Source organism: Oncorhynchus keta, chromosome 22 (genome assembly GCF_023373465.1).
Source record: "Oncorhynchus keta strain PuntledgeMale-10-30-2019 chromosome 22, Oket_V2, whole genome shotgun sequence".
NCBI lineage: Eukaryota > Metazoa > Chordata > Actinopteri > Salmoniformes > Salmonidae > Oncorhynchus > Oncorhynchus keta.
Genome location: NC_068442.1, coordinates 3,283,191 through 3,302,444, shown reverse-complemented (window position 1 = coordinate 3,302,444; position 19,254 = coordinate 3,283,191). Strand labels below are relative to the sequence as shown.

Sequence of the window (19,254 nt, the reverse complement as noted above, 5' to 3'; positions counted from 1 at the left end):
CATCTGCTGGCTCAATGCGCAAGCCAAGCAAAGGTTAGACCTTGAATCAAAAGCCAAATCACCTCAATAAAACAAGGCTATTCTTTTCCCAGCATTATAGAACCTGCGTGTGTGTGCGTGTGCGTGAGCGTGTGTGTGTGTGTAATTAAAAATGTTCCAGCACCTCCATTTAATACACACCTCCACTGAAAACAGATGCTCCTCTCAGAGAGCGGCCGGGCCTCTACATATCAGTTTAAGCATCACTTCAAAACGTGCCAATTTTCTTTTAGGGATATGAAGTGTAGACTTACCAGGCTCTCTGCTCTGGCTGTGAGGCTCTTCTTTATACCCTGGAGAGTGGCGAGAGAGAAAAAGGTCACCAAAATGACTGACAGCAGATACAAACACCAAGGTTACAGTATCCACACTAGTGGATGCATGTCCTTTACATTGCATCATTCCAAGTGATATGCTAGAATGGAAACTGGATCAGAGCCAGACTCTAAAGTGATCGATTAAATGTGATATTATTAAATCATTGACAGCTGAACTAAATGCCTCAGTAGAGAAACCAAAGGAAACGTATGATTCTTCCCTATGAGACCTGGTCAAAATAAGTGCACTACATAGGGAATATGGTGTCATTTGGGTTGCAAAATTACTCTGATGGTATGGGAAACCCGTCTGGTCCCTGTCTGGGGAGTAGCTCCTTCTGCTGGTGTTGGACCCGGAGCGCATGAGAACGGAGCCTGTTATTGGTGGAGTATCCCTTCTGATAGGAGAGCGGTCCCGTAATCTAGTGTAGGAGTCCCCGGCAGGGCTTGCAGGGTAGGGGCCCAGGACTCTCCGCCTGATACCCTCAGGGTTCTCCCTGAGAAAACAGAGAGCGAGAGAAGGGGATTCAAGGGCCCATCCATTCAGGTCCACTCAATGACAGAACTAAAGCCACGGCTCTACACGATGAGAGCCTGGATTCTAATTACCTCTAAGTGTAGAGGGAAAGAAGAAAACCACTTGATGTGAAATAATGAAGTTGCTGGACTTAGAACAAAATAAGTAGTGCCTTGGATCTTGAAAAACAGTATCAGTAACAGTAACTGAAGTCACCATGTCAGTCCCATTGGTGCTTGGCACTTTGGTCTATTAACTAAGTACACTAGAAAGAATGGGCCTACCCTCGGCCAAAGTACATGACGGCCTACCTCAGGTTGGGGTATGCTGGAGACATGGTCCTCGAGAGAGGAGCTATCACTTGAACTCTGCTGCTGGGATGGGAGCCCACTCTGCTGCTATTCCTAAAATTTCAGAATAAAATAGACTTTGGGAACACTTTACATGACACGCTGCGTCATAACCATGTCATAATATGTCAACAGCTGACATAACCTGTCATTGCTGGACTTACAACAAAACAAGTAGTGCCTTTTATCTTGAAAAACGGTATACAACTGAAGTGCAGTGTCATTCCACTGCTACATCCGCAATAATCTGCTAAACACATGTATGTGACCAATACAATTTGATAACACATTTAGACCGGTTGTGACATTGGTCGCACTATTTTATGGCTGGTTAAAAAGACACCTACATAAGAGTGTCAAAACACACAAAAACACACCAGGTATTTCATTACACGATAGCCTACTTGTCAACAGTATGTTCGTTAAATAATGTTTTCTTAAATGGACCATATTAAATCATCATTGTAATAGTGCATTGGGTTAGGTCAGACATGCACCGAATCCAATGCTCTGTTGCTGATAACTGTGTTGAACCCAGGAGCAGATTTCAGGTACAGGACAAGACACCCTCTTGATTGATGACTGACATAAGGACATGTATGTGATAGGCATATCTGGCATATTTGATGAAATCTGTCATAATGCTTCATGACAGTGTCAAAGTGTATCTTCTTAGTCCAAGTAAAGTGACATAGGATGGTCATAATGCTTCCTGACAGTGTCATAGTGTATTTTCCACAGTCCGACTGACAGAATCGTCATAATGCTTCAGGACAGTGTAACAAAGTATATTTTCTGCAAGTTAATTAAAATATGATGAAAAAAAAACATGACAAAATAATTCATTACAACAACAACAGACTTAAGAAACAAACTTTCAAAATGAAACAAAACTTATTGGCAGGGAAAAACTTAATTTGAATAAATGTGGGTTGACACTTATGTACGTGTCATTATCAGCCGTAAATATACTGATCATGACAGTGTTATGACAGGTTATTTGTATTTATTATGGTTCCCCATTAGCTGTTGCCAAAGCAGCAGCTACTCTTCCTGGGGTTTGGCTTAATGAAGGTAGTTAAACAATTTCAAAAACATTACAATACATTCATAACAGAATTCACAACACACTAAGTGTGCGCCTTCAGGCCCACACTCCACTACCACATATTTACAACACAAAATCCATGTGTACGTGAGTGTATAGTGTGTATGTTATCATGTGTGTGTATGCATGTGTCTGTGTTTCTTCACAGTCCCCGCTGTTCCATAATTATCCATAAAAAATAATCTCATTCTACTGCTTGCATGAGTTACCTGAAGTGGAATACAGTTCCATGTAGTCATGGCTCTATGTAGTACTGTGCGTCTCCCATAATCTGTTCTGGACTTCGGGACTGTGAAGAGACCTCTGGTGGCATGTCTTGTGGGTGTCTAATCTGTGTGCTAGTCATTTAAACAGGCAGCTCGGTGCTTTCAACATGTCAATACCTCTCACAAATACAAGTAGTGATGAAGTCAATATCTCCTCCTGAGCCAGGAGAGATTGACATACATATTATTAATATTAGCTCTCTTTGTACATCCAAGGGCCAGCCGTGCTGCCCTGTTCTGAGCCAATTGCAATTTTCTTAAGTCCCTCTTTGTGGCACATAACCACACGACTGAACAGTATTACAGGTGTGACAAAACTAGAGCCTGTAGGTCCTGCCTTGTTGATAGTGCTGTTCAGAAGATAGAGCAGCACATTATTATGGACAGACTTCTCCCCCTCTTAGCTACTGTTGTATCAATATGTTATGACCATGGCGGAGACCTTTGTGGGCTATACTCTGCCTTGTCTCAGGATGGTAAGTTGGTGGTTGAAGATATCCCTCTAGTGGTGTGGGCGCTGTGCTTTGGCAAAGTGGGTGGGGTTATATCCTTCCTGTTTGGCCCCGTCTGGGGGTGTCCTCGGATGGGGCCACAGTGTCTCCTGACCCCTCCTGTCTCAGCCTCCAGTATTTATGCTGCAGTAGTTTATGTGTCCGGGGGCTAGGGTCAGTTTGTTATATCTGGAGTACTTCTCCTGTCCCATTCGGTGTCCTGTGTTAATCTAAGTGTGCGTTCTCTAATTCTCTCCTTCTCTCTTTCTTTCCTAGGACCTGAGCCCTAGGACCATGCCCCAGGACTACCTGACATGATGACTCCTTGCTGTCCCCAGTCCACCTGACCGTGCTGCTGCTCCAGTTTCCACTGTTCTGCCTTATTATTATTAGACCATGCTGGTCATTTATGAACATTTGAACATCTTGGCCATGTACTGTTATAATCTCCACCCGGCACAGCCAGAAGAGGACTGGCCACCCCACATAGCCTGGTTCCTCTCTAGGTTTCTTCCTAGGTTTTGGCCTTTCTAGGGAGTTTTTCCTAGCCACCGTGCTTCTACATCTGCATTACTTGCTGTTTGGAGTTTTAGGCTGGGTTTCTGTACAGCACTTTGAGATATCAGCTGATGTACGAAGGGCTATATAAATAAATTTGATTTGATGACAGTTTACAATCCAGGGTTACTCCAAGTAGTTTAGTCACCTCAACTTGTTCGATTTCCACATTATTGATTAACATATTTAGTTGGGGTTTAGGGTTTATTGAATGATTTGTCCCAAAGAGTTTGAAATATTTAGGACTGACTTATTCCTTGTCACCAATTCTGAAATTAACTACAGCTCTTTGTTATGTGTTGCAGTCATTTCAGTTGCTGTAGTAGCTGACATGTATAATTTACTCAAAGCCAGTGGCATGTCGTTAGTAAAGATTTACTTTTTTCAAGTGGCCTAGAGACAGCTGCCCTGGGGAATTCCTGATTCTACCTGGATTATGTTGGAGGCCTCCACAAATACAGGTGTGCCAAGCTTGTATCATCATACCCAAGAAGACTCAAGGCTGTAATTGCTGCCAAAGGTGCTTCAAAAAAGTACTAAAGTAAAATTTTTGTTTTTTAATACATTTGCAAAAAATTATATTAGGCTGTAACGTAACAAAATTTGAAAAGGCCAAGGGGTCTGAATACTTTCCAAATGCACTGTATTAGAGGTGGACCAATTATGATTTTTCAACACGATACAGATAATTGGAGGACCAAAAAAAGCCGATAATGATTTAAAATCGGCCAATTTTAAATATATACACACACACAGTTGAAATCGGGAGTTTACACACACCATAGCGAAATACATTTAAACCCAGTTTCACAATTTCTGACATTTAATCCAAGTAAAAATTCAGCTGTTATTTCTTTCATCACAGATTCCCAGTGGGTCAAAAGTTTACATACACTCAATTAGTATTTGGAACGCACAGAAATACGAGCCCTTGGTCATTAATATCGTCAAATCCGGAAACGATCATTCCGAAAACAAAACGTTTATTTTCAGTGAAATACGGAACCGTTCAGTGTTTTATCGACCGGGTGGCATCCCTAAGTCTAAATATTGCTGTTACATTGCACAACCTTAATAATTATGTAAAATTCTGGTAAATGAATTGCGGTCTTTGTTAGGAAAAAATGGGCTTCACAGTTCGCAACGAGCCAGGCGGCCCAAACTGCTGCATATACCCTGACTCTGCTTGCACTCAACGCAAGAGAAGTGACAATTTCCTTACTTATTATTGCCTGCTAACATTAATTTATTTTAACTACATATGCAGGTGTAAAATAATATACTTGTGTACTGATTTTAAGAAAGGCATTGATGTTCATGGTTAGGTACATTTGTGCAACAATTGTGCTTTTTTAGCAAATGAGCTTTTGTTAAATCACCTGTTTGGCGAAGATGAAGTAGGCTGTGATTCGATGATAAATGAATTACATGCAACGCAGAACAAAATAGTTAACTGCAAACGGTTGATGTTTTTTATCAAGGTAAGTTTAATGCTAGCTAGCAACTTACAGTGGCTCCTTGCAGCCACAAGGTCCTTTTGATGCTGCACTCGCTTAACAGGTAGTCAGCCTGCCACACAGCCTCCTTGTGTAATGCAATGTAATAGGCGTCCAAAAAGGCAGAATACCGATTGTTATGAAAACTTGAAATTGGCCCTAATTAATCTGCCATGCCGATTAATTGGTCAACCTTTAAACCGTATATCTGAATAAAATACTATCCAACCTTTATAAGCCTTCATAGAGCAACAGTTTGCTAGCAAGGCAGCAGCCTCGGTTCCGGTTGGAGCGAGCGGTCGCATTCGCACTTCGCTCTGCAGGTTGTATAACTTTTTCATTACATTTCATTATAGTACAACGGTTGATTTGTCTAATCTTAGCAATTCTTCTTAGCTAGCTACATAGCCGTCCTTGTATCAGAGATAATTGCATAATTATCGTATTTCGTCGCCCTAACGTAGCCTTCACTGCTATTCGCCCAGGAGCTAGCTAACGCTAGCTAACGCACACAGATTAGCATCACTGTAGTGCTATTCACTCAACTGTACGACTTGATTAGTTTACTGTTAGCTAGCTACATAATCTTAGCCATTCTTCTTAGCTAGCTACATAGCCGTCCTTGTATCAGAGATAATTGCATAATTATCGTATTTCGTATTTCGTCGCCCTAACGTAGCCTTCACTGCTATTCGCCCAGGAGCTAGCAACGCTAGCTAACGCACACAGATTAGCATCACTGTAGTGCTATTCACTCAACTGTACGACTTGATTAGTTCAGTGTTAGCTAGCTATATAGCTGTCTTTGTTTCCAAGATAATTGTGTAGTTTAGTGTGTGTAGCCTTGGAATGATTATCTTAATTCACTGAGGTTCGCTAGCCAGCTATTTGTCGTCCTTAACGTAGGAGACTCTGCTAGCTAGCCAACGTCTACTGAATAGAACTCAACCGGTCGCATTCACAGGTAGTATCACATTTTCATTTCATTACAGTACAACGGTTTGATTTGTTTGATCGTAGCTAGCTACATAGCTAGCTACATAGCCGTCTTTGTTTCAAAGATAATTGTGTAGTCTAGAGCGATTTCCTAGGTTAGCTAGCCAGCTATTGTCGTTCTTTTAACTCAACGTAACGTAAACAACACTGCTAGCTAGCCAGCTAGCCCCGAATAGCAGCACTGTAGAAATTATTACACTCAACGGAACGACTTGATTAGTGTAGTGTCAACAACGCAGCTACTGCCAGCTAGCCTACTTTAGCAGTACTGTATCATTTTAATCATTTTAGTCAATAAGATTCTTGCTACGTAAGCCTAACTTTCTGAACATTCGAGACGTGTAGTCCGCTTGTCATTCCTATTTCCTTGCATTAGCGTAGCCTTTTCTGTAGCCTGTCAACTATGTGTCTGTCTATCCCTGTTCTCTCCTCTCTGCACAGACCATACAAACGCTCCACACCGCGTGGCCGCGACCACCCTAACCTGGTGGTCCCAGCGCGTACGACCCACGTGGAGTTCCAGGTCTCCGGTAGCCTCTGGAACTGCCAATCTGCGGCCAACAAGGCAGAGTTCATCTCAGCCTATGCCTCCCTCCAGTCCCTTGACTTCTTGGCACTGACGGAAACATGGATCACCACAGATAACACTGCTACTCCTACTGCTCTCTCCTCGTCCGCCCACGTGTTCTCGCACACCCCGAGAGCTTCTGGTCAGCGGGGTGGTGGCACCGGGATCCTCATCTCTCCCAAGTGGTCTTTCTCTCTTTCTCCCCTTACCCATCTGTCTATTGCCTCCTTTGAATTCCATGCTGTCACAGTTACCAGCCCTTTCAAGCTTAACATCCTTATCATTTATCGCCCTCCAGGTTCCCTCGGAGAGTTCATCAATGAGCTTGATGCCTTGATAAGCTCCTTTCCTGAGGACGGCTCACCTCTCACAGTTCTGGGCGACTTTAACCTCCCCACGTCTACCTTTGACTCATTCCTCTCTGCCTCCTTCTTTCCACTCCTCTCCTCTTTTGACCTCACCCTCTCACCTTCCCCCTACTCACAAGGCAGGCAATACGCTTGACCTCATCTTTACTAGATGCTGTTCTTCCACTAACCTCATTGCAACTCCCCCTCCAAGTCTCCGACCACTACCTTGTATCCTTTTCCCTCTCGCTCTCATCCAACACTTCCCACACTGCCCCTACTCGGATGGTATCGCGCCGTCCCAACCTTCGCTCTCTCTCCCCCGCTACTCTCTCCTCTTCCATCCTATCTTCTCTTCCCTCTGCTCAAACTTTCTCCAACCTATCTCCTGATTCTGCCTCCTCAACCCTCCTCTCCTCCCTTACTGCATCCTTTGACTCCCTATGTCCCCTATCCTCCAGGCCGGCTCGGTCCTCCCTCCCCGCTCCGTGGCTCGACGACTCATTGCGAGCTCACAGAACAGGGCTCCGGGCAGCCGAGCGGAAATGGAGGAAAACTCGCCTCCCTGCGGACCTGGCATCCTTTCACTCCCTCCTCTCTACATTTTCCTCCTCTGTCTCTGCTGCTAAAGCCACTTTCTACCATTCTAAGTTCCAAGCATCTGCCTCTAACCCTAGGAAGCTCTTTGCCACCTTCTCCTCCCTCCTGAATCCGCCCCCCCTCCCTCCTCCCTCTCTGCAGATGACTTCGTCAACCATTTTGAAAAGAAGGTCGATGACATCCGATCCTCGTTTGCTAAGTCAAACGACACCGCTGGTTCTGCTCACACTGCCCTACCCTATGCTCTGACCTCTTTCTCCCCTCTCTCTCCAGATGAAATCTCGCGTCTTGTGACGGCCGGCCGCCCAACAACCTGCCCGCTTGACCCTATCCCTCCTCTCTTCTCCAGACCATTTCCGGAGACCTTCTCCCTTACCTCACCTCGCTCATCAACTCATCCCTGACCGCTGGCTACGTCCCTCCCGTCTTCAAGAGAGCGAGAGTTGCACCCCTTCTGAAAAAACCTACACTCGATCCCTCCGATGTCAACAACTACAGACCAGTATCCCTTCTCTCTTTTCTCTCAAACTCTTGAGCGTGCCGTCCTTGGCCAGCTCTACCGCTATCTCTCGCAGAATGACCTTCTTGATCCAAATCAGTCAGGTTTCAAGACTAGTCATTCAACTGAGACTGCTCTTCTCTGTATCACGGAGGCGCTCCGCACTGCTAAAGCTAACTCTCTCTCCTCTGCTCTCATCCTTCTAGACCTATCGGCTGCCTTCGATACTGTGAACCATCAGATCCTCCTCTCCACCCTCTCCGAGTTGGGCATCTCCGGCGCGGCCCACGCTTGGATTGCGTCCTACCTGACAGGTCGCTCCTACCAGGTGGCGTGGCGAGAATCTGTCTCCTCACCACGCGCTCTCACCACTGGTGTCCCCCAGGGCTCTGTTCTAGGCCCTCTCTTATTCTCGCTATACACCAAGTCACTCGGCTCTGTCATAACCTCACATGGTCTCTCCTATCATTGCTATGCAGACGACACACAATTAATCTTCTCCTTTCCCCTTCTGATGACCAGGTGGCGAATCGCATCTCTGCATGTCTGGCAGACATATCAGTGTGGATGACGGATCACCACCTCAAGCTGAACCTCAGCAAGACGGAGCTCCTCTTCCTCCCGGGAAGGACTGCCCGTTCCATGATCTTGCCATCACGGTTGACAACTCCATTGTGTCCTCCTCCCAGAGCGCTAAGAACCTTGGTGTGATCCTGGACAACACCCTGACGTTCTCAACTAACATCAAGGCGGTGTCCCGTTCCTGTAGGTTCATGCTCTACAACATCCGCAGAGTACGACCCTGCCTCACACAGGAAGCGGCGCAGGTCCTAATCCAGGCACTTGTCATCTCCCGTCTTGATTACTGCAACTCGCTGTTGGCTGGGCTCCCTGCCTGTGCCATTAAACCCCTACAACTCATCCAGAACGCCGCAGCCCGTCTGGTGTTCAACCTTCCCAAGTTCTCTCACGTCACCCCGCTCCTCCGCTCTCTCCACTGGCTTCCAGTTGAAGCTCGCATCCGCTACAAGACCATGGTGCTCGCCACGGAGCTGTGAGGGGAACGGCACCTCAGTACCTCCAGGCTCTGATCAGGCCCTACACCCAAACAAGGGCACTGCGTTCATCCACCTCTGGCCTGCTCGCCTCCCTACCACTGAGGAAGTACAGTTCCCGCTCAGCCCAGTCAAAACTGTTCGCTGCTCTGGCCCCCAATGGTGGAACAAACTCCCTCACGACGCCAGGACAGCGGAGTCAATCACCACCTTCCGGAGACACCTGAAACCCCACCTCTTCAAGGAATACCTAGGATAGGGTAAGTAAGGGTAGGTAATCCTTCTCCCCCAACAAGATTTAGATGCAAGTGGCTGTTCCACTGGTTGTCATAAGGTGTATGCACCAATTTGTAAGTCGCTCTGGATAAGAGAATCTGCTAAATGACTTAAATGTTAAATGTTATAACCAAGTAGTTCTAATCCAAAGATTAGTCTAGATGATTCATTTCCCCTCTAATGAGTCAGACTCAACCATCCCTAATAAAACTACCTTACAAAGGACTTATGCAGTTGTAAAACCCTTTGCAAAGATTGAATGATAACTTGAGGTCGAATGCATCCTATAAACTGTTAGGACTAGATAAAACTAATAACATTCACACTCAATTGCAGGGACAAACAACTTCAAAAACGTATTCCAAACCAGGCACTTGTGTGTGCGCGTGTGTAAGTGAGCGGTCTGTAGTATTCTTCTGCCTACAACGTCTATGCCTGCGGGGAACCATGGCCATCCAGGCTATGGGCTCTTCCACGACCTCTTTCTCTAGCTCCTCGATCTCTTCCTCTGCAGGCTAGAACTTGTTGATCAGGATCTGGGTGGATCTTCTCCAAACAGTCCCTTAAGGCTGACCGGGGCATCCAGAAGGCCCAACCTCTCCTAGTTTGGCAGCTCAGTCAGCGAGCCAAAGGTGGCGCTCTGCTGCTCCCATGGCACATCCCAGGTCCTCAGCTATCAACTGGGAGCCTATCATCGCTTTCTCTGTGGCCTTGGTGAACTCAATGATCATGTCCTGGTCGATAGGTTTGACGATCTTAATACCAGTGTCATTGTCATTAGGTTTCAGAGGGTGTTCACTTTACTCTGGCTATGTATCCTTACTCTGTCTTTTTGTCCATGACCATACAGGCACTGTGGACGATCCCAGGAGCTTCTGGGTACCTCATGGAGGTCAGGGAGGGAGGGCTAAGGGCCCAGGGATTTCCTTTACAATGGGGGTTCGAGGTCAACACTGTCCTTTCTGGTTAGGACAGCGGGAGGAAGATCTGGCGAGGTTGAGTTTAACTTGACCAGAGCCCTTCCAACCATCTATAGCAGGTCACGGTAAATTTCTCCTGGTCATTTGGAAGGCCGATTTGCCTTTTGGTCCATGGACAAAAGAATAAGTGATTGTCGTCTTTGTTAATCAGGTACTTAGCTACATTGCTATCACCTGGGAGTCTCATTGCTAGCTCTGTAGCTTTGATGATTTGAATTTCTGTATCCTAGTCAATAGGTTTGGTAGCATGCTCGGCCAAGAACTTGCAGCAAGGTCGCCATGTTGAGCACGCAGCTAGCCTGGCCACAAGCCAGATAGTCAAATTTAGCCACAGCCAACCACCTCTTGCGCTCACAATTGATTTCTGATCACTTGAAACGTTGCTTTGGCTGGTGTGATGTCTCACTTTTCTCCCTCTGCATGGACATTACAGTGGAGAACTAATCCTCTTTTACAGCTAGCTAGAACTGCTTAGGCAGTATCTGCGGCGCTTCTTCTCCATAGTGTCCCGGTGCGCTGGAGTGCAGTACAGGCACATCAAAGGTCAGACTAGGATCTGCTACAGACACTCTTTGGTGACAGTACAGGGACCAGATGGATCCAGACCGTTTGCAGCGCAAGGGTGTGTTTCTTCTTTCCCCGTGTACACACTTGGTTCAGCAGACACTTTGTCACCATACAGGGACCAACTACAGAGGTCATGGTTAACCGTTTGCGGTGCAAGAGTGCCTCTTCTTTCTCTTTGTGGTATACACTTCCCGTATTTATGGCACCCTGGCGGTTCATCTCAACAACTGTTCAGAGGAGACTGCATGAATCAGGCATTTTGGTTCCAACCACTGTGTCTTTGTGAGACAAAGAGTAGGTAAACGGATCTCTGCATGTGTGGTTCCCACCGTGAAGCATGGAGGTGGTGTGATGTGTGGGGGTGCTTTGCTGTTGACACTGATTTATTTAGAATTCAAGGCACACTTAACTGCATGGCTACCACAGCATTCTTCAGCGATACGCCATCCCATCTGGTTTGCGCTTAGTGGAACTATCATGTTTTTCAACAGGAGAATAACCCAACACACCTCCAGGCTGTATAATGGAAAGGGGAATACCGAGTCAGTTGTACAACTGAATGCATTCAACTGAAATGTGTCTTTGGCATATAACCTAACCCCTCAATCAGAGAGGTGCGAGGGGGCTGCCATAAATCGACATCCACGTCTTCGGCGTCTGGGGAACATAGGGTTAACTGCCTTGCTCAGGGGCAGAACGACAGATTTCTACCTTGTCAGCTAATGGCTATTTGACCAAGGAGAGTGATGGAGTGCTGCATCAGATGACCAGGCCTCCACAATCACCCGACCTCAACCCAATTGAGATGGTTTGGGATGAGTTGGACCGCAAAGTGAAGAAAAGGCAGCCAACAAGTGCTCAGCATATGTGGGAAATCCTTCAAGGCGGTTGGAAAAGCATTCTTCATGGCGCTGGTTGAGAGAATGTCAAGAGCGTTGCAAAACTGTCATCCAGGCAAAGGGTGGCTACTTTGAAGAATCTAAAATATATTTTGATTTGTTAAACAGTTCTTTGGTTACTACATTATTCCATGTGTGTTATTTCAGAGTTAATGTCTTCACTATTATTCTACAATGTAGAAAATAGTACAAATAAAGAAAAACCATTGAATAAGTAGGTGTGTCCAAACTTTTGACTTGTACTGTATGTCTTTTTTTTTACCCAATAGGTGCTCTTCTTTGCTAGGCATTGGAAAACCTCCCTGGTCTTTGTGGTTGAATATGAACTCAGTGCTCAACATTACAAATAATTGTATGTTTGGGTTAGAGATGAGGTAGTCATTCACAAAAATCATGTTAAACACGACGATTGCACACAGATGTTTACTCCTGATTATTTAGGCTCGACTTAACAAAGGGGTTGAATACTTATTCACCCAAGAGATTTCAGCTTTTCATTGTTAATTCATTTGGAAAATGACAAAAAACATAATTCCACTTTGATAATATGGGGTATCGTATGTAGGCCACTGACCAAAACATCTCAATTACAATCAATTTTAAATTCAGGCTGTAACAACTAAAATGTGGAGAAAAAAAAGGGGTGTGAATACTTTCTGAAGGTACTGTATGACATGCATTATCTGAATTAGGCCACAGAGTCATACCTACGGAGGAACGGCTTTTATGGAGAAATTTGTTTTATGTCTTCCGAACCTCCGAGTTGGTTTTAGCTTGCTCTGGTCTAATGTTAACAAGCTTGTGTGTGCAGAGAAGCACTATAATTAAAAACACATCTTACCTTTTTTAGTTAATAAATCCAATGTGAAAACGTGATAACTATAGTATCCCTACCTAGCATTGAAAAAGTCTAATTCCTTATTCTCTAATTAAAACATCTCTCCCTAATTTCTGAATTACACTTGTAACGTTGTCAGTAGGCTACAGTTGACCTACTACTCCCCTTTGAAGCATAGGTTGACCACACACACACACACACACACACACACACACACACACAAAGGCAAAGATTTACAGCTGGCAGGCAGACGCTGGAATAGGTTTGAGTGACAAGAGTGAAAGCTTTGCAAAGGCTCGTTATTGTGATTTTTGTGGGATTGGGAAAAAAATGCCCGGAGCATAAAATAACTTTCGTAACCAGTGGCCAGCGAAGAGTCCAAATCTGAATCACATCCCAACACTATGGCAAGAACTGAAAACAGCAGTTGGCGGAGGGCACTCCTCAAACGTTGAAGAATTAGAGCAGTTTGCTGCTGAAAACTAGGCCAAATTGCCAATAAAAAAGGTGCAGTAAGCACATTGATGGGTACAAGAACCGTTTGTCTGTAGTTCTCTTTGCCAAAGCCTATGCAACCAAATACTAGCTCCGGGGCCCCAATAATTCTGCCCATGACATCTATCTTTATTTTATAAATAATAAATTGCAAACTTCAAAATGTACTAAAATACATTTGGTTCTGCAATGTTGAAAATCTAAAAGGTGTGGAGACCAAAACTTCGATTTCAACTTATTTTTCAAGAAATGGGGAATTATTTCATGTCCAGGTAGCAGATAATGGACTTTACTTGGTTCTAACTTGAAAAAGTCTGTTCATTTACAATTGTACAATTTATGCTCTCCACATATAAAAACCACAAAGAAAGCCTTGAATGCAAGATAGTAATTTATATGATTCACAAGGTGGAGGATCATATTGCCTGTAGCCTACTGTACATGGTAAGCAGGTGCTTGGGGTGCAGGAAGTTACTATTATATGCGTTTCTGGACTTAAGAAATAGCTAATACTCTGCCTTTAAGAAAAGTGCAAAGACGCTAATATATTTGGCCGCAACTGTATAAATTAACCAACCAGCCGGCACCTGGTTTTCATGACCCCTGCTTGAACTTCGAGGGCCATGTCCCAAACAAAGATCAGGCCTAATAAGGCCTCCAGCATTTACGCCCCCAGGCCCGTTTGAAGTAGCCAAGGTTCAGCCTGCCAAATAAAGTTTATTACCACTGTTGCAGTGAGTTGATCCTACATCTGCAGTGCTTCTACATCTGCATTGCTTGCTGTTTGGGGTTTTAGGCTGGGTCTCTGTTTAGCACTTCGTGACTTCTGCCGATGTAAAAAGGGCTTAATAAATAAATGTGATGGATTCCACCTTAAAAACTCACCTTGCGTCTTTCCATAAGAAAGCTATGAAAAAGGAATTCTGTGGTCGCTATACATAAAATGTCATCTTAAAGAAATGTCCTAGTTGTAATTGTTGATTAAGTATGTCTATAGCTGCATCTTCAAAGCTGTTCTTCCAAGCATAGGAACAGGTTCTCTAAACGCAGGTTATATCCTTACAAACCAAAGAGAAGGAAACGCTGATCTGAGAGCAAGAGTAACCAAAAAAAAAACAAGAGTCGAAGCAACTGGGTGTCACAGTCCCACCTGCAATAACAGGAAAATTAAATACAAGCTCTTTCAGGTCCAGGAAGAAAGACAACTGCAGAATACCAGAGGGGGAAAAGGATGACCCTGGCCTGACTAAGCTAGAAAGTATTCAAGAGGTTCTGAGAGAGTGTCTCTCTACAAGGTCAGCATCCTAAATGACACCCTATTCCCTATAGTGCACTACCTTTGACCAAAGCCTCTACACAGGGAATACGTAGCCTCCCTCTACAAGGTCATGCCGTTAAAGCCAATCCATTACATTGAAAGTGTTACACAAACAAATTAAACATGAAATTAACTCATTTTGAAAACAAATAACATAAACCCCAATATCAATCTAGGTAATTGGTTTTAGTCATGAGGTTATTACAGCCAATGCCTCCCTCTCATCTTCCTGAATAGTGAAATCAATAATATATCAAATGCAATCAGCCTTGTGCACAAATATAATATGAGTGCACTTAATGGGCTTCCCATTTCACTCATCTGCTATCATCGCATGAGGTCAAGAGCTCCACAACGGAGCAGATTGAGCAATCCACCCGCCGCCACCCACCTGCCTCTATTGCAAAGGCACACCTGCAGTGTGCACCCCCCCCCCCTCAAAATGTATATGTCGGAGTCGAGTGAAGGCCCATGAACAGCAGCCCCCAGGCCCGGGACTCTGTCTTGTGTTGAGGGGAAAGGGATAAGGGTGTGGTGCTGGGGAGGCCTTGCTGTTTGTCTGGTGTCTGGCCACCTCAGTCTTCATCACCTCCGGCCAGGTGAGAGAGACCCAACAAAGAGTTCCTGACCGCTGCTTCTTGTGGACTACACTGCAAGGGTGAGGCCTCCAGTCAACCTCTTTACCACACTAACGGCGGAAAAATGGACCCAGATGCCCGCCTGCTGCCCTGTCAAAACCACACCACGAGTCTCTCTTTTAGGCTCCATTGCCAACAAGTCAAGGGAGCTGAATGACAATGGTGAACCAACTAGAACCAATGTGGGAGACAGAATTGCAAATGTCGGTGATAAAGGTGTGAGGTGTCATACTATGGATCGTGAAAATAACTGGACTGGTGGCAGTAATGAAGGAAGAGGTGAGAAACTAGACCATAGTTAGCTTGCTCTCCCACAGAAGACAGCATAGAGAGTGTGTACGCTGTACAGAGAGTCTGAGGAGAGCCGAGAGTGTGGTGGAGGTTGTCTGGCTGGAGAGGGAGGGGCTGGCGGCCCAGATGGTTTTCCTGTGGGGGTTTAGCCTTGTTGGCTCAATGAGTTGACACTGGTGCCCTTTGTCCCTGTCTGGAGTCTGGTATGACACTTGGTTAGGAGTGAATGGGGAGGGGTGGGTCTTGGCCTGTGAACTGGTGGCACTCTGTATTGGGTCACTGCTAGACGGCTGTCTCGGCAGCACAGGGGCAGAGGAGATCTACGGGATTTAGCTGTGCTCTGTGTGGGGTCTGGCTGACAAGCACCCCAAGGGAAGGAATCTGGTGGTTGATAAGTGGAATATGGTATGAAACGAGCCAAGAACCTACTCTCAGTCTTTCCCGCCCAATACCTCAGAGACAGGTTGGCAAATTAGCTTCAGTGTGTTTTCAATCCCTCTTCAAAATCAGTGACTGTGCGATATATGTCAAATGTAATATCTTGAGTGGGGATTTACACTGAGTATATAAAACCTTAATAACACTAGCTCTTTCCATGACAGATTGACCAGGTGAAAGCTATGATCCCTTATTGGTGTCACTTGTTAAATCCCCTTCAAACCAGTGAAGATGAAGGGGAGGAGACAAGTTAAAGAAGGATTTTTAAGTCTTGAGACATGGATTGCATATGTGTGCTATTCAGAGGGTGAATGGGCAAGACAAAAAATGTAAGTGGTTTTGACCAGGGTATGGTATAAGGTGCCAGGCGCACCGGTTTGTGTCAAGAACTGCAACGCTGCTGGGTTTTTCACGCTCAACAGTTTCCCATGTGTATCAAGAACGGTCCACCACCCAAAGGACATCCAGCCAACTTGACACAACCGTGGGAAGTATTAGAGTCAACATGGGCCAGCAACCCTGTGGAACGTTTTCACTGCCTAACGAGCTGCAATAATTAAAAAGCAAAAAATTGAGAGTTTAATCAATGCTAGAAGTTGTGCTTTAAACAAAGGCACATACATGATTTGAAAAATGCTGCTCAAAATGCTGCCCAGTGTGGCAGTCCCCCGCACCACTCCAAAACCTGTATATACTTGTGTCTTTCGGAGGGGACCTTGTGTGCAATTGACCAATAAAGTGATCCTAATCTTAAATCATTATGGTGGCTTCAGAAATGTAGAACTCTGCTGCCATCTGGTGGTTCATAGAATAGAACCATCACAGTATTTTAAACAGGTCAATAACAAAGTATTACTCAACGTCTCTCAATCTTATAGATGTGGTCAAGCCTGAATTACCTCATCCCTCCTTGACGGCCCATCTGAGAATCAACTCTGGATCCCCTGTAGTATGGATCCCTGTAGTCCTCCTGCATACAAAGAGCATGTGTTGAAACGTGTGAATAATAGACTGCTGAAAAATACAATCTACTGACAATCAACATACATTCAACAGCTAGGCTACCATCTAAATGGTCCGTTTTATATTAGTCCAACTGCAAAGAAAGTAAACTAAATCGTACTTTTCTGAGATCAATATGACAATGGTCATGATAAAGCTTTATACCGACCTTTCGGGGAGATGGGGAGTTCCTCCCTCGGATGCTGCCTACCACGTCACCATGGTATCCACGATCACTTCCTGTGTGAATGTTGTCGCTAGGGTATCCTATCTGGTCATCGTCATGGTAACTTTGAACACCACCATACCGCTTGGTTTCATATTCAAATTCTCTGTCATATTCTTGCTCCGGTCTTGTCACAGCAGTCCTCCTCTCGACAACATTCACAACTCTCTGGTACGTTCCCTAAACAAGAAGCATAACAACATGGATTAGTTTATTTCAAAAACACAAGTGCAGAGAGAAAAATCTACTCTAGGCACGAATGAATAAGTTGTACATCTATTTACATTGACAACTCCATGAAGGATGGTCGATGGCCTAATAAACACTCATGTGATGACAATACATACGTGAAAATAATCGTCACCGTCTGCCCAAAGAGTGCATTGTGCAAAGTGCTAGAATGACCAGTCACTTACAGCTCTCTCTGAAATATGCTCATCGGTGGCCTCTCTGATTCGGCTTCGGTCTCGCCTGTACGCCACTGCAAGTGAGGGACAACAAGCATACAATCACAGCCATGACAATAATTAACACAAGGTGACGCAAACTAAAATGTGTTAATTGTCCACAAGTAGCTGCCATTTCAAACAAGTATGTAAACTAATGCGGCGTTCACATAATGTCGGAGTAATCAGAAGTTCGGAGTTCCAACTGGGAAGTTTCACTTGAACGACCCTCCAAGTCATAATTACAAGTGGTGAAACTCAAAGAAAATGTTGTTACAAGAGTTGTCAAGTTGTGACCTTTCGCCACTGACCTTTCAACTTTTTTTGACCAAAAGACGACAACAAAACGGGTTTGAGGAGCAGGTAAAAGTAAAAGACGTCTCATTCCTCCTTCGTATGGCATTATTTGGGCTCCACAGTCTAGAACGAGTAACGCAGTCAACGAACCTCACTGACTGTGCTCATGCGATGGGTTGTAAAAATCATTGGCTGCAGAGCAACTCGGCTGTCCTCAGAACTGGATCATTATAAACGGATTCACATTTTCACCTCCCTTATTAGGCTTAGGCTACTATAGGTGTTGTAGGTAGGTTGCATGTTGATAGAATAATATGGATATAGGCCTAAGCCAACAACATAATCTTTTTCACAAGCTTTACTCAGCTGCAGCCTGAGTTTTTTTATTTTCTTCTCCTCATTAGATTTTTCCATCTTGGCATTGTTTGCCCAATTTCACTTCTTGTGGCAGAACATACAGTTGAAATTGGAAGTTTTACATACCTTAGACAAATACATTTCAACTCAGTTTTTCACAATTCCTGACATTCAATCCAAGTAAAAATTCAGTTAGGATCACCACTTTATTTTAAGAATGTGAAATGTCAGAATAATAGTAGAGTGATTTATTTCAGCTTTTATTTCTTTCATCACATTCCCAGTGGGTCAGAAGTGTTCATACACTCAATTAGTATTCGGTAGCATTGCCTATACATTGTTTAACTTGGGTCAAACATTTCAGGTAGCCTTCCTCAAGCTTCCCACAATAGGTTGGGTGAATTTTGGCCCATTCCACCTGACAGAGCTGGTGTAACTGAGTCAGGTTTGAAGGTCTCCTTGCTCTCACACGCTTTTTCAATTCTGCCCACACATTTTCTATAGAATTGAGGTCAGGGCTTTGTGATGGCCACTCCAATACCTCGACTTTGTTGTCCTTAAGCCATTTTGCCACAATATTAGAAGTATGCTTAGGGTCATTGTCCATGTGGAAGACCCATTTGCAACTAAGCTTTAAATTCCTGACTGATGTCTGGAGATATTGCTTCAATATCTCCACATAAATTTCCCCCCCTCATGATGCCATCTATTTTGTGAAGTGCACCAGTCCCCCCTCCTGCAGCAAGGCACCCACACAACAGGATGCTGCCACCCCCGTGCTTCAAGCCTCCCCCTTAATCCTCCAAACATAACGATGGTCATTATGACCAAACAGTTCTATTTTTGTTTCATCAGACCAGGCGACATTTCTCCAAAAAGTATGACCTTTGTCCCCATGTGCAGTTGAAAACCGTAGTCTGGCTTTTTTTAATGGCGGTTTTGGAGCAGCGGCTTCTTCCTTGCTGAGCGGCCTTTCAAG

At 44.7% G+C, this 19,254-nt stretch overlaps 1 protein-coding gene across 1 annotated transcript in view; it reads right to left on the bottom strand.

The window, feature by feature from the left end:
- LOC118400874 (periphilin-1-like) overlaps nt 1-19,254 on the bottom strand; it is a 37,234-nt gene that overhangs the window by 16,580 nt on the left and 1,400 nt on the right. Inside the window, exons 3-8 of the mRNA XM_035797856.2 lie at nt 17,592-17,656; nt 17,119-17,355; nt 16,847-16,917; nt 1,185-1,277; nt 645-853; nt 294-332 (exon numbers count right to left, since the gene is read on the bottom strand). Of these exons, the coding sequence (XP_035653749.1) occupies nt 294-332; nt 645-853; nt 1,185-1,277; nt 16,847-16,917; nt 17,119-17,355; nt 17,592-17,656 (714 nt within the window). The remainder of the gene's footprint in view (nt 1-293; nt 333-644; nt 854-1,184; nt 1,278-16,846; nt 16,918-17,118; nt 17,356-17,591; nt 17,657-19,254) is intronic.